Source organism: Electrona antarctica (genome assembly GCF_951216825.1).
Source record: "Electrona antarctica genome assembly, chromosome: 10".
NCBI classification, from domain to species: Eukaryota; Metazoa; Chordata; class Actinopteri; order Myctophiformes; family Myctophidae; genus Electrona; species Electrona antarctica.
The window spans coordinates 1667898-1695588 of NC_136791.1; the positions used below are offsets into that span (position 1 = coordinate 1667898).

A 27691-nucleotide genomic window follows, 5' to 3' on the forward strand; every position below is an offset into this window, starting at 1 on the left:
AGACATAATTCTACTAAAATGTCTGCTCTTTTTCGGTCCGTGGGACCGCTCTTAGAGCCCTCACCCTTTCTCCCCCACAAGCAGTGCTGTTCACACCTCCCTCCCGGCTGGAGACGGGCATTGTTCAAGCTAATGTGTCATTTGCATTCCAACTATACTTCCACATGTAGGCAAACTTACATTACGAATGTAAGTTTGTTGTTTTAGATGTTATATTTGTTATATATGCGGTTTGCAGAAATAACGATGTCTGACTTTATTTCTCGAAACGGAAAAAAATAATATGGTGAAATATGGTGTGTTGACTGACTGGCGTATTGTTTCAACCAAACGCATAGCTCAATAGATATAAATACATGTTGACTATACACGCCATCTTTATAGCATAATTATGTAAGGTGGCGATGATAAAAATGAATCAATTATCCTGGAATAATAAAGTTTATAGCATGGTCTGTTTGACCCGACCGACATTAGAATGTTCGCCGATGCACGAATCAGCGCGATGCCAAATAAAAATGACAGTGTTTGAAATCAGTCCAACCCGATAGACGTCCCGAACTTCTAAATGTTTTGTCAGTCAGAAGAACAGTTCTGTCCGTCCTTCTTTGTGTGTAAACTTTTCTGCACGCGACCAGTGGAACTAATTTCCACGCATCACGGCTCTCTTTTTTTCTCTCTCCCTCTCTCTCTCTCCCTCTCTCGTGGAGAGGGAGAAAATATCCAAGTAACTGACGGTGAGGTATGCGGAAGTGCATTTTAGATAACGCTGTAGCACTATTTGTGGCGGTGATGCGTCACATGACTTGATCTATCCTATGGTGTATATATAAACCGTGCTGCTGCTACGGACTTCTCTGCTGGCACAATAAATCAAATATATATAAATGACATCGATCATAGGCGGCGGGTATGTAAGGCTAGGCCAGGCTTAGCCTTCCCAAAAATTATGCTGGGTATTTTTAAAATATATATAGGCTAATATGTGCGCAGCATTATATAGAAGGCTAGCCGCTCCCAAACTCCCAACTCCTTTGTCTGTAAACCTTTCTGATTTGCACGCACGCACGCACAGCTCTTTCCTTTTTTTGGCACAATCAATCAAATATATATTAATTACATCGATGTTTCCCCCTATATAAAATGACAATATATAACTAATGTCGTATTTCGTCTGAGCAATGTGCCTGGCTCTGTTTCTATTTTATTTTTTTATTTTATTGGCTCAATACAAAGTCGGACAGTGTTTGCCACGCAAGGGTATTCAATATAGCGCTCACACCGTCACTATAATTATAGTTTGGTAAACTGAAATAAAAAATAACTTGAGTTGTCCTGTCTAGTTGAAACTGCTGCCTTGAATTCGTTGGAATGTAACATTTAGAAGACAATGGCAAGCCGTCAACGGGTGCAGAGAGAGGTGTGAAGATCATTAGACAGTGGGGGAGAGAATGGCCAATCAAATAGCACGAAAAACACCGGTCAGCCTGACCGTTAGCCGTCATAGTAGTAGTGCATTTTTTTCAGACATCCTAGTGTTAAGGGTCCCTTACTGAGAAGTCGATGCCAATGGTCTCGTATTGGCGGTGGACTTTATCTGCGAGGTCATCGAAGAGGCGTACGATGGAGGGCTTCTCCAGGGACATCGCCGAGCTGAGACCCGAGCGCACAATGGCCGGCCAGGTCAGGGCAATGCAGTCCCAGTCGTGCAGGTTAGCCAGGCACACACCGCTGTGGTTCCCCAGGAGGCAGTACAAGGCACCCTGAAGATGGAGAGAGGACATACGGGGAAACAATGTTAAAGATGGAGTGCCGTGATTTTTTTCCACCCTAAAACAAGATCATCAGGTCTTATCGTTATATAAGGAGGTATATTTTTTTCTAAAAAAGTGTACAGTATTTGTTAAAATGTTGTTTTTATGTGGACACGCCCAGCAGTTCATTAAGTATGCCTGGTTTGCCTGGTGGGTGGTAATGGGTGGTGATCCACCTGAACTGAATCCGCACCCACAGCTGTGGTTGTATGATAAAGGGGGAGGGGTTAGGGGAAGGGCTGACAATGTGATGTCACTATATTACTGTTTATTTAATTGGCCCGTTTGACTGTCAAGGGTTCAGCCTCCAGGAAAAAACCCTAAATACAAAGTTAATACACCATTGCACTCCAGGGTGTCTAATGAAGTACTGTCACCTCAGACACATGAAAAACTGGAAAAATACAAACATTGTGGCACTCCATCTTTAAGATGGCACTCCATCTTTAAGATGGCACTCCATCTTTAAGGCAAATGTACTCAAGCCAACCTGAAGCCTAATTCAAACCGCATAGTTTGACAGTGTTGCTTTCCAAAAAGAAAAGATTTACAAGCTAGCAAACATGTTGCAGTGTTTAGATCTGTTCTTATTGGCAACTAGCTAGCAAACATGTTGCAGTGTTTAGATCTGTTCTTATTGGCAACTAGCTTAAACATGTTGCAGTGTTTAGATCTGTTCTTATTGGCAACTAGCTAGCAAACATGTTGCAGTGTTTAGATCTGTTCTTATTGGCAACTAGCTAGCAAACATGTTGCAGTGTTTAGATCTGTTCTTATTGGCAACTAGCTAGCAAACATGTTGCAGTGTTTAGATCTGTTCTTATTGGCAACTAGCTAGCAAACATGTTGCAGTGTTTAGATCTGTTCTTATTGGCAACTAGCTAGCAAACATGTTGCAGTGTTTAGATCTGTTCTTATTGGCAACTAGCTAGCAAACATGTTGCAGTGTTTAGATCTGTTCTTATTGGAGACCTCAATATAAATTAAGCTTAGCGTTGAGCTAGCTTGCTTTCTATAATAGCGTTGGTATTGGTCTGTCTATAAAACACAGACTTGCCACACAGGGCCATCATACACACTATAATAGCGTTGGTATTGGTCTGTCTATAAAACACAGACATGCCACACAGGGCCATCATACATACTATAATAGCGTTGGTATTGGTCTGTCTATAAAACACAGACATGCCACACAGGGCCATCATACACACATATAAAACACAGACATGCCACACAGGGCCATCATACACACATATAAAACACAGACATGCCACACAGGGCCATCATACACACATATAAAACACAGACATGCCACACAGGGCCATCATACACACATATAAAACACAGACATGCCACACAGGGCCATCATACACACATATAAAACACAGACTTGCCACACAGGGCCATCATACACACATATAAAACACAGACATGCCACACAGGGCCATCATACACACATATAAAACACAGACATGCCACACAGGGCCATCATACACACATATAAAACACAGACACGCCACACAGGGCCATCATACACACATATAAAACACAGACATGCCACACAGGGCCATCATACACACATATAAAACACAGACATGCCACACAGGGCCATCATACACACATATAAAACACAGACATGCCACACAGGGCCATCATACACACATATAAAACACAGACACGCCACACAGGGCCATCATACACACACATAAAACACAGACATGCCACACAGGGCCATCATACACACATATAAAACACAGACATGCCACACAGGGCCATCATACACACATATAAAACACAGACTTGCCACACAGGGCCATCATACACACATATAAAACACAGACTTGCCACACAGGGCCATCATACACACTATAATAGCGTTGGTATTGGTCTGTCTATAAAACACAGACATGCCACACAGGGCCATCATACACACTATAATAGCGTTGGTATTGGTCTGTCTATAAAACACAGACTTGGCACACAGGGCCATCATACACACATATAAAACACAGACATGCCACACAGGGCCATCATACACACTATAATAGCGTTGGTATTGGTCTGTCTATAAAACACAGACTTGGCACACAGGGCCATCATACATACTATAATAGCGTTGGTATTGGTCTGTCTATAAAACACAGACATGCCACACAGGGCCATCATACACACATATAAAACACAGACATGCCACACAGGGCCATCATACACACATATAAAACACAGACATGCCACACAGGGCCATCATACACACATATAAAACACAGACATGCCACACAGGGCCATCATACACACATATAAAACACAGACATGCCACACAGGGCCATCATACACACATATAAAACACAGACATGCCACACAGGGCCATCATACACACATATAAAACACAGACACGCCACACAGGGCCATCATACACACATATAAAACACAGACATGCCACACAGGGCCATCATACACACATATAAAACACAGACATGCCACACAGGGCCATCATACACACATATAAAACACAGACATGCCACACAGGGCCATCATACACACATATAAAACACAGACACGCCACACAGGGCCATCATACACACACATAAAACACAGACATGCCACACAGGGCCATCATACACACATATAAAACACAGACATGCCACACAGGGCCATCATACACACATATAAAACACAGACTTGCCACACAGGGCCATCATACACACATATAAAACACAGACTTGCCACACAGGGCCATCATACACACTATAATAGCGTTGGTATTGGTCTGTCTATAAAACACAGACATGCCACACAGGGCCATCATACACACTATAATAGCGTTGGTATTGGTCTGTCTATAAAACACAGACTTGGCACACAGGGCCATCATACACACATATAAAACACAGACATGCCACACAGGGCCATCATACACACTATAATAGCGTTGGTATTGGTCTGTCTATAAAACACAGACTTGGCACACAGGGCCATCATACATACTATAATAGCGTTGGTATTGGTCTGTCTATAAAACACAGACATGCCACACAGGGCCATCATACACACATATAAAACACAGACATGCCACACAGGGCCATCATACACACATATAAAACACAGACATGCCACACAGGGCCATCATACACACATATAAAACACAGACATGCCACACAGGGCCATCATACACACATATAAAACACAGACATGCCACACAGGGCCATCATACACACATATAAAACACAGACATGCCACACAGGGCCATCATACACACATATAAAACACAGACATGCCACACAGGGCCATCATACACACATATAAAACACAGACATGCCACACAGGGCCATCATACACACATATAAAACACAGACATGCCCCACAGGGCCATCATACACACATATAAAACACAGACATGCCACACAGGGCCATCATACACACATATAAAACACAGACATGCCACACAGGGCCATCATACACACATATAAAACACAGACATGCCACACAGGGCCATCATACACACATATAAAACACAGACATGCCACACAGGGCCATCATACACACATATAAAACACAGACATGCCACACAGGGCCATCATACACACATATAAAACACAGACTTGCCACACAGGGCCATCATACACACTATAATAGCGTTGGTATTGGTCTGTCTATAAAACACAGACATGCCACACAGGGCCATCATACACACATATAAAACACAGACTTGCCACACAGGGCCATCATACACACATATAAAACACAGACTTGCCACACAGGGCCATCATACACACTATAATAGCGTTGGTATTGGTCTGTCTATAAAACACAGACATGCCACACAGGGCCATCATACACACTATAATAGCGTTGGTATTGGTCTGTCTATAAAACACAGACTTGGCACACAGGGCCATCATACACACATATAAAACACAGACATGCCACACAGGGCCATCATACACACTATAATAGCGTTGGTATTGGTCTGTCTATAAAACACAGACTTGGCACACAGGGCCATCATACACACATATAAAACACAGACATGCCACACAGGGCCATCATACACACTATAATAGCGTTGGTATTGGTCTGTCTATAAAACACAGACATGCCACACAGGGCCATCATACACACATATAAAACACAGACATGCCACACAGGGCCATCATACACACATATAAAACACAGACATGCCACACAGGGCCATCATACACACATATAAAACACAGACATGCCACACAGGGCCATCATACACACATATAAAACACAGACATGCCACACAGGGCCATCATACACACATATAAAACACAGACATGCCACACAGGGCCATCATACACACATATAAAACACAGACATGCCACACAGGGCCATCATACACACATATAAAACACAGACATGCCACACAGGGCCATCATACACACATATAAAACACAGACATGCCACACAGGGCCATCATACACACATATAAAACACAGACATGCCACACAGGGCCATCATACACACATATAAAACACAGACATGCCACACAGGGCCATCATACACACATATAAAACACAGACATGCCACACAGGGCCATCATACACACATATAAAACACAGACATGCCACACAGGGCCATCATACACACATATAAAACACAGACATGCCACACAGGGCCATCATACATACTATAATAGCGTTGGTATTGGTTTGTCTATAAAACACAGACATGCCACACAGGGCCATCATACACACTATAATAGCGTTGGTATTGGTCTGTCTATAAAACACAGACATGCCACACAGGGCCATCATACACACTATAATAGCGTTGGTATTGGTTTGTCTATAAAACACAGACATGCCACACAGGGCCATCATACATACTATAATAGCGTTGGTATTGGTCTGTCTATAAAACACAGACATGCCACACAGGGCCATCATACATACTATAATAGCGTTGGTATTGGTTTGTCTATAAAACACAGACATGCCACACAGGGCCATCATACATACTATAATAGCGTTGGTATTGGTCTGTCTATAAAACACAGACATGCCACACAGGGCCATCATACACACTATAATAGCGTTGGTATTGGTCTGTCTATAAAACACAGACATGCCACACAGGGCCATCATACACACTATAATAGCGTTGGTATTGGTCTGTCTATAAAACACAGACATGCCACACAGGGCCATCATACACACATATAAAACACAGACATGCCACACAGGGCCATCATACACACATATAAAACACAGACATGCCACACAGGGCCATCATACACACTATAATAGCGTTGGTATTGGTCTGTCTATAAAACACAGACATGCCACACAGGGCCATCATACACACATATAAAACACAGACATGCCACACAGGGCCATCATACACACATATAAAACACAGACATGCCACACAGGGCCATCATACATACTTTGAATTGCTGCTGCGTGACACCACTGGCGTCGGGTTTGAGGAACTCCAGAACATGTGGAATCAGATCCCTGCAGCAGAAGTTGTAGGTTCCCAACGCAGAGAAAAACACACTTTGAGCTCTGCTGCGCACCTGGTGTGGAGGAGAGCGGAAGGGTAAATGGTAAAATGGTGCATTTATATAGCGCCTTTATCCAAGGCGCTTTACATAGATTGTGCATTACATTCACCCATTCATACACCGATTGCGGCGGAAGCCATGCAAGGCACCAACCAGCACATCGGGAGCAATTTGGGGTTCAGTGTCTTGCCCAAGGACACTTCGACATGTAGACAGGAGGAGCCGGGATTCGAACCGCCGACCCATGGATCATTGGACGACCTGCTCTACCTCTTGAGCCACAGTCGCCCCTGGGGTGATAAAGTTAAGTATTGATTTCCAGCAAACGGAGAAAGGAGAAATGGGTACACAACCATTGGCACAATAGCGTTTCCAATACTGTACTGTCGTATGAATGGTTCATCTCACCTGACTGTACGTGCTTGTGGTGAGTCTCAACAGATCTGTCATTAGCTGCTGGTGAGTACTCCTGTACTGACATCCCTCCACGGTCAACTTGCGCAGCTGGTGAACCGCAAGGAGATTAATGTTCCATACGAGGAGATTAATGTTCCATACAAGGAGATTAGAGATTAATGTTCCATACGAGGAGATTAATGTTCCATACGAGGAGATTAATGTTCCATACAAGGAGATTAGAGATTAATGTTCCATACGAGGAGATTAATGTTCCATACAAGGAGATTAATGTTCCATACAAGGAGATTAATGTTCCATACAAGGAGATTAATGTTCCATACAAGGAGATTAATGTTCCATACGAGGAGATTAATGTTCCATACAAGGAGATTAATGTTCCATACAAGGAGATTAATGTTCCATACGAGGAGATTAATGTTCCATACGAGGAGATTAATGTTCCATACAAGGAGATTAATGTTCCATACAAGGAGATTAATGTTCCATACAAGGAGATTAATGTTCCATACGAGGAGATTAATGTTCCATACGAGGAGATTAATGTTCCATACGAGGAGATTAATGTTCCATACAAGGAGATTAATGTTCCATACGAGGAGATTAATGTTCCATACAAGGAGATTAATGTTCCATACAAGGAGATTAATGTTCCATACAAGGAGATTAATGTTCCATACAAGGAGATTAATGTTCCATACAAGGAGATTAATGTTCCATACAAGGAGATTAATGTTCCATACAAGGAGATTAATGTTCCATACAAGGAGATTAGAGATTAATGTTCCATACGAGGAGATTAATGTTCCATACGAGGAGATTAATGTTCCATACAAGGAGATTAGAGATTAATGTTCCATACGAGGAGATTAGAGATTAATGTTCCATACAAGGAGATTAGAGATTAATGTTCCATACAAGGAGATTAGAGATTAATGTTCCATACGAGGAGATTAATGTTCCATACGAGGAGATTAATGTTCCATACAAGGAGATTAGAGATTAATGTTCCATACGAGGAGATTAATGTTCCATACGAGGAGATTAATGTTCCATAAGGAGATTAATGTTCCATACGAGGAGATTAATGTTCCATACAAGGAGATTAATGTTCCATACGAGGAGATTAATGTTCCATACGAGGAGATTAATGTTCCATACAAGGAGATTAATGTTCCATACAAGGAGATTAATGTTCCATACGAGGAGATTAATGTTCCATACGAGGAGATTAATGTTCCATACGAGGAGATTAATGTTCCATAAGGAGATTAATGTTCCATACGAGGAGATTAATGTTCCATACGAGGAGATTAATGTTCCATAAGGAGATTAATGTTCCATACGAGGTGATTAATGTTCCATACGAGGAGATTAATGTTCCATACGAGGAGATTAATGTTCCATACGAGGAGATTAATGTTCCATACAAGGAGATTAATGTTCCATACGAGGAGATTAATGTTCCATACAAGGAGATTAATGTTCCATACGAGGAGATTAATGTTCCATACAAGGAGATTAATGTTCCATACGAGGAGATTAATGTTCCATACAAGGAGATTAATGTTCCATACGAGGAGATTAATGTTCCATACAAGGAGATTAATGTTCCATACAAGGAGATTAATGTTCCATACGAGGAGATTAATGTTCCATACAAGGAGATTAATGTTCCATACGAGGAGATTAATGTTCCATACAAGGAGATTAATGTTCCATACGAGGAGATTAATGTTCCATACAAGGAGATTAATGTTCCATAAGGAGATTAATGTTCCATACGAGGAGATTAATGTTCCATACAAGGAGATTAATGTTCCATACGAGGAGATTAATGTTCCATACGAGGAGATTAATGTTCCATACAAGGAGATTAATGTTCCATACAAGGAGATTAATGTTCCATACAAGGAGATTAATGTTCCATAAGGAGATTAATGTTCCATACAAGGAGATTAATGTTCCATACAAGGAGATTAATGTTCCATAAGGAGATTAATGTTCCATACGAGGTGATTAATGTTCCATACGAGGAGATTAATGTTCCATACGAGGAGATTAATGTTCCATACAAGGAGATTAATGTTCCATAAGGAGATTAATGTTCCATACGAGGAGATTAATGTTCCATACGAGGAGATTAATGTTCCATACAAGGAGATTAATGTTCCATACAAGGAGATTAATGTTCCATACAAGGAGATTAATGTTCCATACGAGGAGATTAATGTTCCATAAGGAGATTAATGTTCCATACGAGGAGATTAATGTTCCATACAAGGAGATTAATGTTCCATACAAGGAGATTAATGTTCCATACAAGGAGATTAATGTTCCATACGAGGAGATTAATGTTCCATACGAGGAGATTAATGTTCCATAAGGAGATTAATGTTCCATACGAGGAGATTAATGTTCCATACGAGGAGATTAATGTTCCATAAGGAGATTAATGTTCCATACGAGGAGATTAATGTTCCATACAAGGAGATTAATGTTCCATACAAGGAGATTAATGTTCCATACAAGGAGATTAATGTTCCATACAAGGAGATTAATGTTCCATACAAGGAGATTAATGTTCCATACGAGGAGATTAATGTTCCATACGAGGAGATTAATGTTCCATACAAGGAGATTAATGTTCCATACGAGGAGATTAATGTTCCATACGAGGAGATTAATGTTCCATACAAGGAGATTAATGTTCCATACAAGGAGATTAATGTTCCATACAAGGAGATTAGAGATTAATGTTCCATACGAGGAGATTAATGTTCCATACAAGGAGATTAATGTTCCATACGAGGAGATTAGAGATTAATGTTCCATACGAGGAGATTAGAGATTAATGTTCCATACGAGGAGATTAGAGATTAATGTTCCATACGAGGAGATTAATGTTCCATACAAGGAGATTAATGTTCCATACGAGGAGATTAATGTTCCATACGAGGAGATTAATGTTCCATACAAGGAGATTAATGTTCCATACGAGGAGATTAATGTTCCATAAAAGGAGATTAATGTTCCATACAAGGAGATTAGAAATTAATGTTCCATACGAGGAGATTCATGTTCCATACGAGGAGATTAATGTTCCATACAAGGAGATTAATGTTCCATACGAGGAGATTAATGTTCCATACGAGGAGATTAATGTTCCATACAAGGAGATTAATGTTCCATAAGGAGATTAATGTTCCATACGAGGAGATTAATGTTCCATACAAGGAGATTAATGTTCCATACAAGGAGATTAATGTTCCATACAAGGAGATTAATGTTCCATACAAGGAGATTAATGTTCCATAAGGAGATTAATGTTCCATACGAGGAGATTAATGTTCCATACAAGGAGATTAATGTTCCATACAAGGAGATTAATGTTCCATACAAGGAGATTAATGTTCCATACGAGGAGATTAATGTTCCATACAAGGAGATTAATGTTCCATACAAGGAGATTAATGTTCCATACGAGGAGATTAATGTTCCATACAAGGAGATTAATGTTCCATACAAGGAGATTAATGTTCCATACGAGGAGATTAATGTTCCATACGAGGAGATTAATGTTCCATACGAGGAGATTAATGTTCCATACAAGGAGATTAGAAATTAATGTTCCATACGAGGAGATTAATGTTCCATACGAGGAGATTAATGTTCCATACGAGGAGATTAATGTTCCATACAAGGAGATTAATGTTCCATACGAGGAGATTAATGTTCCATACGAGGAGATTAATGTTCCATACGAGGAGATTAATGTTCCATACAAGGAGATTAATGTTCCATACAAGGAGATTAATGTTCCATACGAGGAGATTAATGTTCCATACAAGGAGATTAATGTTCCATACAAGGAGATTAATGTTCCATACGAGGAGATTAATGTTCCATACGAGGAGATTAATGTTCCATACGAGGAGATTAATGTTCCATACAAGGAGATTAGAAATTAATGTTCCATACGAGGAGATTAATGTTCCATACGAGGAGATTAATGTTCCATACGAGGAGATTAATGTTCCATACAAGGAGATTAATGTTCCATACGAGGAGATTAATGTTCCATACGAGGAGATTAATGTTCCATACGAGGAGATTAATGTTCCATACGAGGAGATTAATGTTCCATACGAGGAGATTAATGTTCCATACAAGGAGATTAGAAATTAATGTTCCATACGAGGAGATTAATGTTCCATACGAGGAGATTAATGTTCCATACAAGGAGATTAATGTTCCATACAAGGAGATTAATGTTCCATACGAGGAGATTAATGTTCCATACAAGGAGATTAATGTTCCATACAAGGAGATTAATGTTCCATACAAGGAGATTAATGTTCCATACGAGGAGATTAATGTTCCATACGAGGAGATTAATGTTCCATACAAGGAGATTAGAAATTAATGTTCCATACGAGGAGATTAATGTTCCATACGAGGAGATTAATGTTCCATACAAGGAGATTAATGTTCCATAAGGAGATTAATGTTCCATACAAGGAGATTAATGTTCCATACAAGGAGATTAATGTTCCATACAAGGAGATTAATGTTCCATAAGGAGATTAATGTTCCATACAAGGAGATTAATGTTCCATACAAGGAGATTCATGTTCCATACGAGGAGATTAATGTTCCATAAGGAGATTAATGTTCCATAAGGAGATTAATGTTCCATACAAGGAGATTAATGTTCCATACAAGGAGATTCATGTTCCATACGAGGAGATTAATGTTCCATACAAGGAGATTAATGTTCCATAAGGAGATTAATGTTCCATACAAGGAGATTAATGTTCCATACAAGGAGATTCATGTTCCATACGAGGAGATTAATGTTCCATACAAGGAGATTAATGTTCCATAAGGAGATTAATGTTCCATACGAGGAGATTAATGTTCCATACGAGGAGATTAATGTTCCATACGAGGAGATTAATGTTCCATACAAGGAGATTAATGTTCCATAAGGAGATTAATGTTCCATACGAGGAGATTAGAAATTAATGTTCCATACGAGGAGATTAATGTTCCATACGAGGAGATTCATGTTCCATACAAGGAGATTAATGTTCCATACGAGGAGATTAATGTTCCATACAAGGAGATTAATGTTCCATACAAGGAGATTAATGTTCCATACAAGGAGATTAATGTTCCATACGAGGAGATTAATGTTCCATACAAGGAGATTAATGTTCCATACAAGGAGATTAATGTTCCATACAAGGAGATTAATGTTCCATACAAGGAGATTAATGTTCCATACGAGGAGATTAATGTTCCATACGAGGAGATTATTGTTCCATACAAGGAGATTAATGTTCCATACAAGGAGATTAATGTTCCATACAAGGAGATTAATGTTCCATACAAGGAGATTAATGTTCCATACGAGGAGATTAATGTTCCATACGAGGAGATTAATGTTCCATACGAGGAGATTAATGTTCCATACGAGGAGATTAATGTTCCATACGAGGAGATTAATGTTCCATACGAGGAGATTAATGTTCCATACAAGGAGATTAATGTTCCATACGAGGAGATTAATGTTCCATACAAGGAGATTAATGTTCCATACGAGGAGATTAATGTTCCATACGAGGAGATTAATGTTCCATACAAGGAGATTAATGTTCCATAAGAGGAGATTAATGTTCCATACAAGGAGATTAATGTTCCATACAAGGAGATTAATGTTCCATACGAGGAGATTAATGTTCCATACAAGGAGATTAATGTTCCATACAAGGAGATTAATGTTCCATACGAGGAGATTAATGTTCCATACAAGGAGATTAATGTTCCATACAAGGAGATTAATGTTCCATACAAGGAGATTAATGTTCCATACAAGGAGATTAATGTTCCATACAAGGAGATTAATGTTCCATACAAGGAGATTAATGTTCCATACAAGGAGATTAATGTTCCATACAAGGAGATTAATGTTCCATACAAGGAGATTAATGTTCCATACAAGGAGATTAATGTTCCATACGAGGAGATTAATGTTCCATACGAGGAGATTCATGTTCCATAAGAGGAGATTAATGTTCCATACGAGGAGATTAATGTTCCATAAAGAGATTAATGTTCCATACAAGGAGATTAATGTTCCATACAAGGAGATTAATGTTCCATACGAGGAGATTAATGTTCCATACAAGGAGATTAATGTTCCATACGAGGAGATTAATGTTCCATACGAGGAGATTAATGTTCCATACAAGGAGATTAATGTTCCATACGAGGAGATTAATGTTCCATACAAGGAGATTAATGTTCCATACAAGGAGATTAATGTTCCATACGAGGAGATTCATGTTCCATACGAGGAGATTAATGTTCCATAAAGAGATTAATGTTCCATACAAGGAGATTAATGTTCCATACAAGGAGATTAATGTTCCATACAAGGAGATTAATGTTCCATACAAGGAGATTAATGTTCCATACAAGGAGATTAATGTTCCATACAAGGAGATTAATGTTCCATACAAGGAGATTAATGTTCCATACGAGGAGATTAATGTTCCATACAAGGAGATTAATGTTCCATACGAGGAGATTAATGTTCCATACAAGGAGATTAATGTTCCATACGAGGAGATTAATGTTCCATACAAGGAGATTAATGTTCCATAAAGAGATTAATGTTCCATACAAGGAGATTAATGTTCCATACGAGGAGATTAATGTTCCATACGAGGAGATTAATGTTCCATACAAGGAGATTAATGTTCCATACAAGGAGATTAATGTTCCATACAAGGAGATTAATGTTCCATACGAGGAGATTAATGTTCCATACGAGGAGATTAATGTTCCATACAAGGAGATTAATGTTCCATACAAGGAGATTAATGTTCCATACGAGGAGATTAATGTTCCATACGAGGAGATTAATGTTCCATACAAGGAGATTAATGTTCCATACAAGGAGATTAGAGATTAATGTTCCATACAAGGAGATTAATGTTCCATACAAGGAGATTAGAGATTAATGTTCCATACAAGGAGATTAATGTTCCATACAAGGAGATTAATGTTCCATACAAGGAGATTAGAGATTAATGTTCCATACAAGGAGATTAATGTTCCATACAAGGAGATTAATGTTCCATACAAGGAGATTAATGTTCCATACAAGGAGATTAATGTTCCATACAAGGAGATTAGAGATTAATGTTCCATACAAGGAGATTAATGTTCCATACAAGGAGATTAGAGATTAATGTTCCATACAAGGAGATTAATGTTCCATACAAGGAGATTAGAGATTAATGTTCCATACAAGGAGATTAATGTTCCATACAAGGAGATTAATGTTCCATACGAGGAGATTAATGTTCCATACAAGGAGATTAGAGATTAATGTTCCATACAAGGAGATTAATGTTCCATACAAGGAGATTAGAGATTAATGTTCCATACAAGGAGATTAATGTTCCATACAAGGAGATTAATGTTCCATACAAGGAGATTAATGTTCCATACAAGGAGATTAGAGATTAATGTTCCATAAGGAGATTAATGTTCCATACAAGGAGATTAATGTTCCATACAAGGAGATTAGAGATTAATGTTCCATACAAGGAGATTAATGTTCCATACAAGGAGATTAATGTTCCATACAAGGAGATTAATGTTCCATAAGGAGATTAGAGATTAATGTTCCATACAAGGAGATTAATGTTCCATACAAGGAGATTAATGTTCCATACAAGGAGATTAGAGATTAATGTTCCATACAAGGAGATTAATGTTCCATACAAGGAGATTAGAGATTAATGTTCCATACAAGGAGATTAGAGATTAATGTTCCATACGAGGAGATTAATGTTCCATACAAGGAGATTAGAGATTAATGTTCCATACAAGGAGATTAATGTTCCATACAAGGAGATTAATGTTCCATACAAGGAGATTAGAGATTAATGTTCCATACGAGGAGATTAGAGATTAATGTTCCATACGAGGAGATTAATGTTCCATACGAGGAGATTAATGTTCCATACGAGGAGATTAATGTTCCATACAAGGAGATTAATGTTCCATACGAGGAGATTAATGTTCCATACAAGGAGATTAATGTTCCATACAAGGAGATTAATGTTCCATACGAGGAGATTAATGTTCCATACAAGGAGATTAATGTTCCATACAAGGAGATTAATGTTCCATACAAGGAGATTAATGTTCCATACAAGGAGATTAATGTTCCATACGAGGAGATTAATGTTCCATACGAGGAGATTAATGTTCCATACAAGGAGATTAATGTTCCATACGAGGAGATTAATGTTCCATACGAGGAGATTAATGTTCCATACAAGGAGATTAATGTTCCATACAAGGAGATTAATGTTCCATACGAGGAGATTAATGTTCCATACGAGGAGATTAATGTTCCATACAAGGAGATTAATGTTCCATACGAGGAGATTAATGTTCCATACAAGGAGATTAATGTTCCATACAAGGAGATTAATGTTCCATACAAGGAGATTAATGTTCCATACGAGGAGATTAATGTTCCATACAAGGAGATTAATGTTCCATACAAGGAGATTAATGTTCCATACAAGGAGATTAATGTTCCATACGAGGAGATTAATGTTCCATACAAGGAGATTAATGTTCCATACAAGGAGATTAATGTTCCATACATAGTGCAGTCATGGTGTGGTAAAATGTTTCTAGTATTTACCTCATGCTGGAGCATTACTCTGTCTATGAGCAGGGCTCTGATGTGCTGCTTTCTGCCGTGAAGCTGAAAACCCCCCCCAAAAAAACAAAATAAAACAAACGTCTCGTCAAGTTGACATCTCGAGATGTTGCTACAGTACTTCTGATGTACAGTATGCACTGAAAATGTTATACAAATGCAATATATTTAACCCATTCAGGCCTGACGTCGAAATTTAAAAAAAACGTTTTCTAAATCATGACAATTTTCTGAAAGATTTGAGGCACATTTTAACGATTTTTCAAAAATAGCAGACCTACAAGCTCATAGCGCGCCACTCGGTGGCGCGCTATGAGCTTGTAGGTCTGCTATTTTTCAATAGCTAAAGTTTAACGTAACGCTTAAAACACCAAAAGGGGTTCCCGCCCAGAATGGGTTAAAAAAAGAATGAAAAAAGAAGAAAAAAACTCACTCTGTTCTCCATGGATTTCTTCACAAGACTGAAGCTCTTCCAGCGGGAGTCAAACTCGTGTTTGTGAGAGCCTTTGAAGTGCATGAGGTCACTGATGATCTGTGAAAATAATGCCACAGACAAGACAACAAAGATATTATTCGCTGCAAACTGGAAGATGCCATGACTTAAGCTACGCTACGGCTTCAGGTTATTTGGCCTAAGAGCTCTTCATGGGTCCAATAAACAGCCCCAAGCCCGAGTGGACCCTTGACCATTTGTGACTAAATTTGACTGAGGGACTGCCATTGGATTTTTTTGAATTTTCGTTTTTTCACGTCATATGAAAGCAGGGAATCATAGCTTTAAATTGACATATTGGTTGTTCAGTTTGACCCACCAGTTTTGGAGATATGGCTTATAGAGTAATGTCTTGCAGAAAAATGCGAGTTGAGAAAACCGGCTTGAAAGGTTCACTGCTGTGGTCTCTAACATTACACCTAGCTACATGTTTGGGCATTTATTTCATATTTACATGTCGATTTCAGCTCTGACACTTATTTCAGACATGCTCTAGTATGTGAAGAGTCTGCCTGTGCTATTAACTCATTTTGAAAAAAAAAAAGTTTTTCTCCTCTGGTGAAAAGCGGTAATTTGCGCGGTGGCAGTCTCTCAGTCAAATCTGGTCACATTTGGTCAGACAAATCAGCCTGGCAGCTGTGGGCTTGCCATTTGGTACGCTACGCTACGCATGCACTGCGTAGCTCAACTTAGTTTTTGTTGCGCTGCAGTAATCCGTTCCTAAACCAGCCCAAAACATTGCACAAGTTTAAACAGCACTTCATTGTGTTTCTCTCCTCACCAGTGCAGCGTGCCGCAGGCGCACACGCGGTCACACCGTAGTACGGGTCTTCTCGGGTCCACTCGGGTATTACACATAATGGTAGACAGACCCCAAGTTCCGAGGTAATAGAACCGATACCCACCCGGCCCAGAGTGATTTTGATCAAATATGGATCCTCGGGTGCTGTCGGGTATTTTAGGAATAGGCCTCACAGCATTTCTTCGCCCCCTTTTGTTGATAGTGGTGTTATTTTTTTTGCGGTCCATAGGCTTCCATGTTAAAAGAGGTATTTTCACAAGCCACAAACTACCGTTTTGTAAAGGTAAGGTTTATTCTACTTATTTGAGTTGTTATACCATTGTGTTTTCTTCATATTATTATCGGTCTTTGATATTTTAACATTAGGAAATGTACTTAGATTCTCCAGAGAAAAGAAGTGGTAATGCCTAATGTTAAATGACACCACTATCTACCGGAAGTGGGCGTGGAAAGCGGGCTGTGAGATAGGCCTATTGGGTGACCCGTGAAGAGCTCAATTTGATCTATTTGAGCATTCATTGTGTTCCCATACAGGAATTTGGCGCACTCCGAGCAAAATCTAACTTGCACGTCATTTCTGTTTTCGACTAATGTACCCTTGTGATTGGACATGTAAGTGATTAACACAATCAGCGCCGGAAGTCCTTCAAAATAGGAGCTCTGGGGTGCCGGAAAGACATGGCCGCTTTTACTCGGAAATCCACGACCCGGAAACAATCCACTAAAAAAAGTTTACTTTACATTGCTAGTTTACATTGCGATCGTATTAATTTATACGATATATGATCCAAAAAGCGTTCATATTTTGCAGGAGAGACGGATGAGGAGCAGAAATGAAGCGCCAGTATATCGATCCGTTCAACACCACGGAGAGCACCCTGGATTAGGAGAGACGAGTCATTCTTTCCGCCGCGCTAACGGCTAAGTCAATGGTAAGATAAAAATCACACCCATGTGAACTGAGTGGTGTAAGGTTTTATATAGCATGATCAGCTGTGGTCTGACGTAATGTCTGACGTAATGAAATCACACAAAATATGTTAAGTAAAAAAAGCTATCATTTTTGATAAATGTATGTATCACACCCGGATGTGATTTCACAACTGGCTTTTTTTGCGCAGAGAAAATGACCACGGTTGCTACGGTCATCCAGTTCACCCGGGTGTGATTTAATTACGTCAGAAATTATTTTGAACATAGCAACCACGGTCATTTTTTTATGCACACAAAAGCCAGTTGTAGGAGTGGTTTACACCACTCAACAATTGCCTAGTGTAGCATACGGTAGCCGAAAGGCGAACTGACAAATAAAAAAAAAAGGAAAAAATTCAGAATATTCTTATCTCGCCCTGTATCATTGAGGATGCGTTAAGACGTGTGCGGACGTCGGATGCACCCCTCGGTTCGATTCCCTAGGACGTGCTGACACGTCGGATGGACGGAAACGGTTAATGGACTCGATCTAGAATGTCTTGAAATTGGGAAAATAGACAATGACATTATACTAATATGAAAAAATCTGAAATCTGAGCCCAGTTTTAGCAGAAACGTTATCTGCATTTTTGGCCATACCTTGATTATGGAGAAGAGGGACTTGGTGTCATCCTCAGAGTGCTCCAGAATGTAATCTGAAAAGGGAAAAGGGAACACAGGGATCAATGACGGCACAGCAGACCCAGGCTCGTCTCTCTCTAGTGTCTGTTGGCCTGTTTGCTAAAGCCAATGTGACTGGACCTCAGTTATGGTTATGGCCAAGGGGCAGCAAACTCATATTACAACTGACTGACTAGTTCACATAAACAACTGACACAAGCTTTAATATCCAGACTTGACATCAAGATAGAATTAACCCATTTTGACCTGAGATCAGAGTCTAAAAATGTCTTCTACATCCTGACAGTTTTCTGAAAAAGCTATGTTTCTATGTCAGTCGTTCTTCGATTTTTCAAAAATAGCAAATCTACAAGCTCGTAGCGCGCCACTCGGTGGTGCGCTATGAGCTTGTAGATCTGCTATTTTTCAATAGCTAAAGCATAACATGATGCTAACACCAAAAGGGGTTCCCGCCCAAAATGGGTTAATAGTAGCCTAATAGTATACTGTGGCAGCGGTGGCCGAACGGTTTGCGGAGCGGTCTTGATACCGGAAGGTCGCCAGTTCGTATCCCCGGACCGGCATGTTATAATTACCACCGCTGAAGTGCCCTTGAGCAAGGCATTGAACCACTACCATGAAATGTTCTATGAGCAGGGCCTGGCTGGAAACAAGTATCTGATGCTTAGTCTAGTTACCCTGGGTAAATATAGTAACTTTGCTTTGCTTTACTTTGACTGACTAGTTCACATAAACAACTGACACAAGCTTTAATATCCAGACTTGACATCAATCAGTTAAGATAGAATTAAGTGCAGCCGGGAATAAGGTATGGGCCATCTTGTGGCGATAGACTGTAATAGCAGTTAACCCATTTTGACCTGAAGTCGATTCTACAAATGTCTTCTAAATCGTGACAGTTTTCTGAAAAACCCCATGTTTCTATCAAACATTTTCATGTCAAGGACCCCCAGAAATATATGTAATTGCCCACCGACCCCCCCCCCCCCCCCCCCCCCATCTGAAAATATGTTGTTCCAGGAACCTCCCAGAAGCAAAGATTTGAGTTAAAAACGTTCACTCTGAAAGAATATATATTCAAAGATTTGCGCCACATTCAAAAATAGCAGACCTACAAGCTCGTAGCGCGCCACTCGGTGGCGCGCTATGAGCTTGTAGATCTGCTATTTTTCAATAGCTAAAGTGTAACATAATGCTTAAAACACCAAAAGGGGTTCCAGACTTACGCAGCAGCTTTCTCATCACACTACAGATGGCGTCTCGGTAGTTCTCTCTGCTCTCGTCTGCAGAACACAACAACACAGACACAGCAGATCAAACTCCACAGTTGGTCACAGCCGATCAAGTCGCAAAACCTCATTTTTTTCAATATTTTTTATCCCACGATTTTGTAACCCATTTTTCCTGGGCCCTACACACCCTCCGCCAACCTGGGGAGAGTAACGGACTTGAACTCATGCTTCCTTCATGCCTGAGTGTCCAAGTTGCTCCTTTACACCTGACAGGGGGGAGTTTCCCTGGTTGGACGTAGCGCGTGGAAGGAACACGTTATTCCAACCAGTTCCTTTCCCCTCCATCAGGCGGGGCGCCTGATGGAGGGGAAAGGAACTGGCCAGGGGGAGGCAGTTTAGAGACCAGGATTACTGCATGTTTTTTGTGAGGGTACCTACCCTAGGGGACACGGGGAGAACATGCAAAACCTCCTTTTAACATCACGTCTGTACACACAGACGTGTTTTTATCACATATAGAGATTTAAAATATCTTACCGTACGCCATTCCTGTATACAGGCTTGTCTCGTCCAGATTCACCGTGCTATGAACGCTGGAGGGAGGGGAAACAAAGAGAGAAAGTTTAACATTACGGAGAAAAAAATGTTTTATTTCAATTTGAACCTTTATTTCATAGTTTCATTATTTTATTTAATATTAATGTTCGAATATGGAATGTTCTTTGACAGCCTTAGTGTTAGTAAGTAAAAATAAATTAAAAAAAAATGAGCAAAGCAAGTTCTTATTCACATGATTGATCCAATCACACTCATTCCAGCTTCATACCGGCCATTTAACCCATTTTGACCTGAAAATGACAGTTTTCTGAAAAAGCTATGTTTCTATGTCAGTCGTTCTTCGATTTTTCTAAAATAGCAGACCTACAAGCTCATAGCGCGCCACCGGGTGGCGCGCTATGAGCTTGTAGGTCTGCTATTTTTCAATAGCTAAAGCATAACATAATGCTAACACCAAAAGGGGTTCCCGCGGCTCCTGCCCAAAATGGGTTAAACTGGAAGTTTGCACTGCTCATCCTGCCTGCTGCTGCACTCTGAGTCTGCTGCGCTGCCGTTTGCTAAACGTTTGCTGCTCACCCTCCTCAACCCCCCCAGCTACCACCTATCGTTTTGGATCTGCTGTTTAGGTACGGGGGGGATTCGAAGTCCCTATGGTTGGGACTGATGCACTTAATCAGAGTACCTAAAAAGCAGATCCAATTCATCGCCAAACCATAATGAACATATTCCATACATTCATGAGTTGTCCTGACTGAAACATTCATTTAAAAATAACAAAAGCTAAAAGTCGAAAAATAATTGTGGGTTATCTGAAATCGGGGAGGAGTGGCTTTATTTTTCTTAAATTCTTGTGGTGTGGACATTATCTAGGCTTAGACCACTGGTTCCCAAACATTATCTAGGCTTAGACCACTGGTTCCCAAACATTATCTAGGCTTAGACCACTGGTTCCCAAACATTATCTAGGCTTAGACCACTGGTTCCCAAACATTATCTAGGCTTAGACCACTGGTTCCCAAACATTATCTAGGCTTAGACCACTGGTTCCCAAACATTATCTAGGCTTAGACCACTGGTTCCCAAACATTATCTAGGCTTAGACCACTGGTTCCCAAACATTATCTAGGCTTAGACCACTGGTTCCCAAACATTATCTAGGCTTAGACCACTGGTTCCCAAACATTATCTAGGCTTAGACCACTGGTTCCCAAACATTATCTAGGCTTAGACCACTGGTTCCCAAACATTATCTAGGCTTAGACCACTGGTTCCCAAACATTATCTAGGCTTAGACCACTGGTTCCCAAACATTTGATGTCAAGAAGGACCCACAAATTGATCTGGCCGCCATTTTCGAATAGCCTAGCTATTAAAGTCCTTAAACTGTTCCTCTGGGAAGCACTTAGCAGCACCCCTGGGGGTCCCTGGGCCCGACGTTGGGAACCACTTAGCAGCGCCCCTGGGGGTCCCTGGGCCCGACGTTGGGAACCACTTAGCAGCGCCCCTGGGGGTCCCTGGGGGCCCCTGGGGGTCCCTGGGCCCGACGTTGGGGACCACTTAGCAGCGCCCCTGGGGGTCCCTGGGCCCGACGTTGGGGACCACTTAGCAGCGCCCCTGGGGGTCCCTGGGGGTCCCTGGGCCCGACGTTGGGGACCACTTAGCAGCGCCCCTGGGGGCCCCCGGGGGTCCCTGGGCCCGACATTGGGAACCACTTAGCAGCGCCCCTGGGGGTCCCTGGGGGTCCCTGGGGGTCCCTGGGCCCGACGTTGGGAACCACTTAGCAGCGCCCCTGGGGGTCCCTGGGCCCGACGTTGGGGACCACTTAGCAGCGCCCCTGGGGGTCCCTGGGGGTCCCTGGGCCCGACGTTGGGAACCACTTAGCAGCGCCCCTGGGGGTCCCTGGGCCCGACGTTGGGGACCACTTAGCAGCGCCCCTGGGGGTCCCTGGGCCCGACGTTGGGAACCACTTAGCAGCGCCCCTGGGGGTCCCTGGGCCCGACGTTGGGGACCACTTAGCAGCGCCCCTGGGCCCGACGTTGGGAACCACTTAGCAGCACCCCTGGGGGTCCCTGGGCCCGACGTTGGGAACCACTTAGCAGCGCCCCTGGGGGTCCCTGGGCCCGACGTTGGGAACCACTTAGCAGCGCCCCTGGGGGTCCCTGGGCCCGACGTTGGGAACCACTTAGCAGCGCCCCTGGGGGTCCCTGGGGGTCCCTGGGCCCGACGTTGGGAACCACTTAGCAGCGTCCCTGGGGGTCCCTGGGGGCCCCTGGGGGTCCCTGGGCCCGACGTTGGCGCGCTACGAGCTTGTAGGTCTGCTATTTTTGAAAAATCGAAGAACCACTGACACAGAAACATAGCTTTTTCAGAAAACTGTCAGGATGTAGAAGACATTTATAGAATCTGATCTCAGGTCAAAATGGGTTAAAAGATATAAACAGGTGAATACAATTGGTCTTACAGTTCAGGAACGGGATCTCCTTTCAGGGGAGGCAGCAGAGTTCCAGCTCCCAGGAGGCAGTGCTGAACAATAGCCAGGCTCTGCAGGACATCGTCTCTGAAAACACAGAGGGCTCACCGTCAAACCAAACCAAGCATTACCCCCGGCCCGGGCCATAATACAAAATATCCAGTCGGCATCATGCTAGAGAAGCTGAGAAGCGGGACCAAATCTGTGCGCTTCCTTCGGGTCTTCCTTACCTGCTCATGCCCGGCTCCCCCTGTGCGTATCTCTGGAGGCGCTGGAGCTCGGGCTGAAGGATCAGGTCCAGAATGTAGAAAGCGAACGAGGTCTCCTCCACACAAGGCACATGCCAGTGGATGTCCAGGTTCCAGAGGTCCCCAGGCCGGCCCCAGTCCTACACAGGATTAGATGTCAACATGTGTGCGTGTTAAGAGCAGTGATGTAAATAGGTTTTCAATGTAATGGGTCCCGGGATGCACAGGTGGTCATTCAAATGAGTCCCAAAAAAATCACACCTGTGTGAAGTGAGTGGTGCAACTCCGTGAGGGGGTTCGCGGGGGGGGGGGGGGGGGCGAGTTCCAGACCCCCAGGAATGCGCCCAGGGGGCCGGGCCGGTTCCGGCATGCCGGAACCGGCATAATAATAATAAAACGTTTTTTATTTTTTATAAAAAAAAATATATATAAAAATATCAAATAGGCCTATACAGTAGGCCTATATGTTTGTATGTAGGCTAGTAGTATTAGCAAGCACAACTCAGTAAGAAATACTAATAGTGGGCAACAGTGGATTTAACATAGCTTAATATACCAACCAAAAGTTGTTTGCAGTTGCAAATAGGCTTGCCATTGTGGATGTAAAATAATTTCTTTGGAAAAGTGGAACTTTTACTGTGCTGGATTACCGAAAACCTAATCTCTCAAGGCAGATTCTGCCAGAGAACTACTGCCTTAAACATGTAATGTTGTTGTTAGCAGGAATAAACACAGAAGCACCCTGGGAGTGGACTAAAAAAGGAGAGGAGCCAAATCCGACTTATAAGGAGTTCATGCCCCCAGAGGCAAAAACAAAGGAGTTGCACCACTCAGTTCACACGGGTGTGATTTATTTTTTAGTTAAGTTTTATTTAAGTTAGGTTTGTGTGTGTGTGTGTGTTTGTGTGTTTTGTGTGTGATACAGCTGCGCCCTCTGGTGGCGGGCCGGTGGTGTTACAGCGTGACACACACACACAGACAGACAGACACACAGACAGTTTAGGCCATCTTCTATAGTTAGTGCTCACTGCGTTCGCAATTATACAGACTGCCAAAAGCCTGATAATTGTCTCCACCAGGCCGAAGGCATGGGGAGAGAGTATGTTTTGCACTCCGTCCGTGTCTGTGTCCTTCCGTCCGTCTGTTACCAGCTAATCTCCGGCACCGTTAACCCGGTCGATGCCAAACTTTGTACACACACACTCCCTGGATGCCAACGATGAACCACATTTTCCAGAACGGCCTGTTATAGCGCCACCATGAGGCAGCTTTTCACATTTTTTACCTAAAACTGCACCGATCTGCGTGAAACGTTGCATGCACACTCCCTAGAGGCCAAGGACAAACCTTTGACCTGCATTTTCCGCATCTGCCTTTTATAGCGCCACCAGGAGGCCAACACATTTTTTGATATTACTCCTCCAGATTCTGTCCAAAAATCTCACAAATCGTTACACAGTATCTCTATGGTCATGTGCTCAAGTCGGATCTGTGCGATATTTCATATTCCATCCTAATTGGCTATAATTGGCTTTCACAGTTTGCAAGATTGCCCCGTTTGGAACAAAAGCCTCAAATCATGAACGCAGCATGCAATTTACGTGAAATCTTTCACACATTTTCTTACTAGGCTGAGGAATATATCCCACCCTTTTCACATTGGCCTGTTATAGCGCCACCAACAGGTTGATTTTTGCAAAACACATTTTTGGAACACAATGCCTCAAATCATCCAATTGCCATCAAAGGCGTATGAAGAAATGGCACCCTTTTCACATTGGCCTATTATAGCGCCACCAGGAGGCCACAACCTGACCTGCCCTGGTGGAGACCTGTGCCCCGAGGGGCACTTTTTCTAGTTTACCATTTAATGGCCACCAAGAATTTGTTCTCACATGTTTTAACTGCCTGGTACACTTTGTATCCATCTTTTTTTGATAGCTTTGATAGCTCTGACTGTAAGCCAACTCTCAAGACTGAGAAACAGGAAACATGCAATGAATGAAAGGTCACAGAGCTGCAACCAGGTCAGGCATGTGTCACTGCATCCTAAAGGTCACAGAGCTGCAACCAGGTCAGGCATGTGTCACTGCATCCTAAAGGTCACAGAGCTGCAACCAGGTCAGGCATGTGTCACTGCATCCTAAAGGTCACAGAGCTGCAACCAGGTCAGGCATGTGTCACTGCATCCTAAAGGTCACAGAGCTGCAACCAGGTCAGGCATGTGTCACTGCATCCTAAAGGTCACAGAGCTGCAACCAGGTCAGGCATGTGTCACTGCATCCTAAAGTAGGAAGCAGCACGTGGTGCTAATAAAATACCACCTGAATGCATAACACCATGGTGTAAGCCAGCATAGTGCTTTAACCTGAATGCATAACACCATGGTGTAAGCCAGCATAGTGCTTTAACCTGAATGCATAACACCATGGTGTAAGCCAGCATAGTACTTTAACCTGAATGCATAACACCATGGTGTAAGCCAGCATAGTGCTTTAACCTGAATGCATAACACCATGGTGTAAGCCAGCATAGTGCTTTAACCTGAATGCATAACACCATGGTGTAAGCCAGCATAGTACTTTAACCTGAATGCATAACACCATGGTGTAAGCCAGCATAGTACTTTAACCTGAATGCATAACACCATGGTGTAAGCCAGCATAGTGCTTTAACCACCATAACACCATGGTGTAAGCCAGCATAGTGCTTTAACCTGAATGCATAACACCATGGTGTAAGCCAGCATAGTGCTTTAACCTGAATGCATAACACCATGGTGTAAGCCAGCATAGTGCTTTAACCTGAATGCATAACACCATGGTGTAAGCCAGCATAGTGCTTTAACCACCATAACACCATGGTGTAAGCCAGCATAGTGCTTTAACCTGAATGCATAACACCATGGTGTAAGCCAGCATAGTGCTTTAACCTGAATGCATAACACCATGGTGTAAGCCAGCATAGTACTTTAACCTGAATGCATAACACCATGGTGTAAGCCAGCATAGTGCTTTAACCACCATAACACCATGGTGTAAGCCAGCATAGTGCTTTAACCTGAATGCATAACACCATGGTGTAAGCCAGCATAGTGCTTTAACCTGAATGCATAACACCATGGTGTAAGCCAGCATAGTGCTTTAACCTGAATGCATAACACCATGGTGTAAGCCAGCATAGTGCTTTAACCACCATAACACCATGGTGTAAGCCAGCATAGTGCTTTAACCTGAATGCATAACACCATGGTGTAAGCCAGCATAGTGCTTTAACCACCATAACACCATGGTGTAAGCCAGCATAGTGCTTTAACCTGAATGCATAACACCATGGTGTAAGCCAGCATAGTGCTTTAACCTGAATGCATAACACCATGGTGTAAGGCAGCATAGTGCTTTAACCTGAATGCATAACACCATGGTGTAAGGCAGCATAGTGCTTTAACCACCATAACACCATGGTGTAAGCCAGCATAGTGCTTTAACCTGAATGCATAACACCATGGTGTAAGCCAGCATAGTACTTTAACCTGAATGCATAACACCATGGTGTAAGCCAGCATAGTGCTTTAACCTGAATGCATAACACCATGGTGTAAGCCAGCATAGTGCTTTAACCTGAATGCATAACACCATGGTGTAAGCCAGCATAGTACTTTAACCTGAATGCATAACACCATGGTGTAAGCCAGCATAGTGCTTTAACCACCATAACACCATGGTGTAAGCCAGCATAGTACTTTAACCTGAATGCAT

General features: G+C 41.9%; 1 protein-coding gene across 1 annotated transcript in view; it reads right to left on the reverse strand.

Annotated features, from left to right (window-relative positions):
• The window catches only part of LOC306931393 (proteasome activator complex subunit 4B-like), a 71037-nt gene that overhangs the window by 25667 nt on the left and 17679 nt on the right, over positions 1-27691 (reverse strand). The window contains exons 12-21 of the mRNA XM_079512775.1: positions 23916-24073; positions 23677-23772; positions 21195-21250; positions 20652-20708; positions 19384-19439; positions 16950-17048; positions 16499-16561; positions 7753-7848; positions 7225-7356; positions 1554-1763 (exon numbers count right to left, since the gene is read on the reverse strand). Coding sequence (XP_079368901.1) covers positions 1554-1763; positions 7225-7356; positions 7753-7848; positions 16499-16561; positions 16950-17048; positions 19384-19439; positions 20652-20708; positions 21195-21250; positions 23677-23772; positions 23916-24073 — 1023 coding nt within the window. The remainder of the gene's footprint in view (positions 1-1553; positions 1764-7224; positions 7357-7752; positions 7849-16498; positions 16562-16949; positions 17049-19383; positions 19440-20651; positions 20709-21194; positions 21251-23676; positions 23773-23915; positions 24074-27691) is intronic.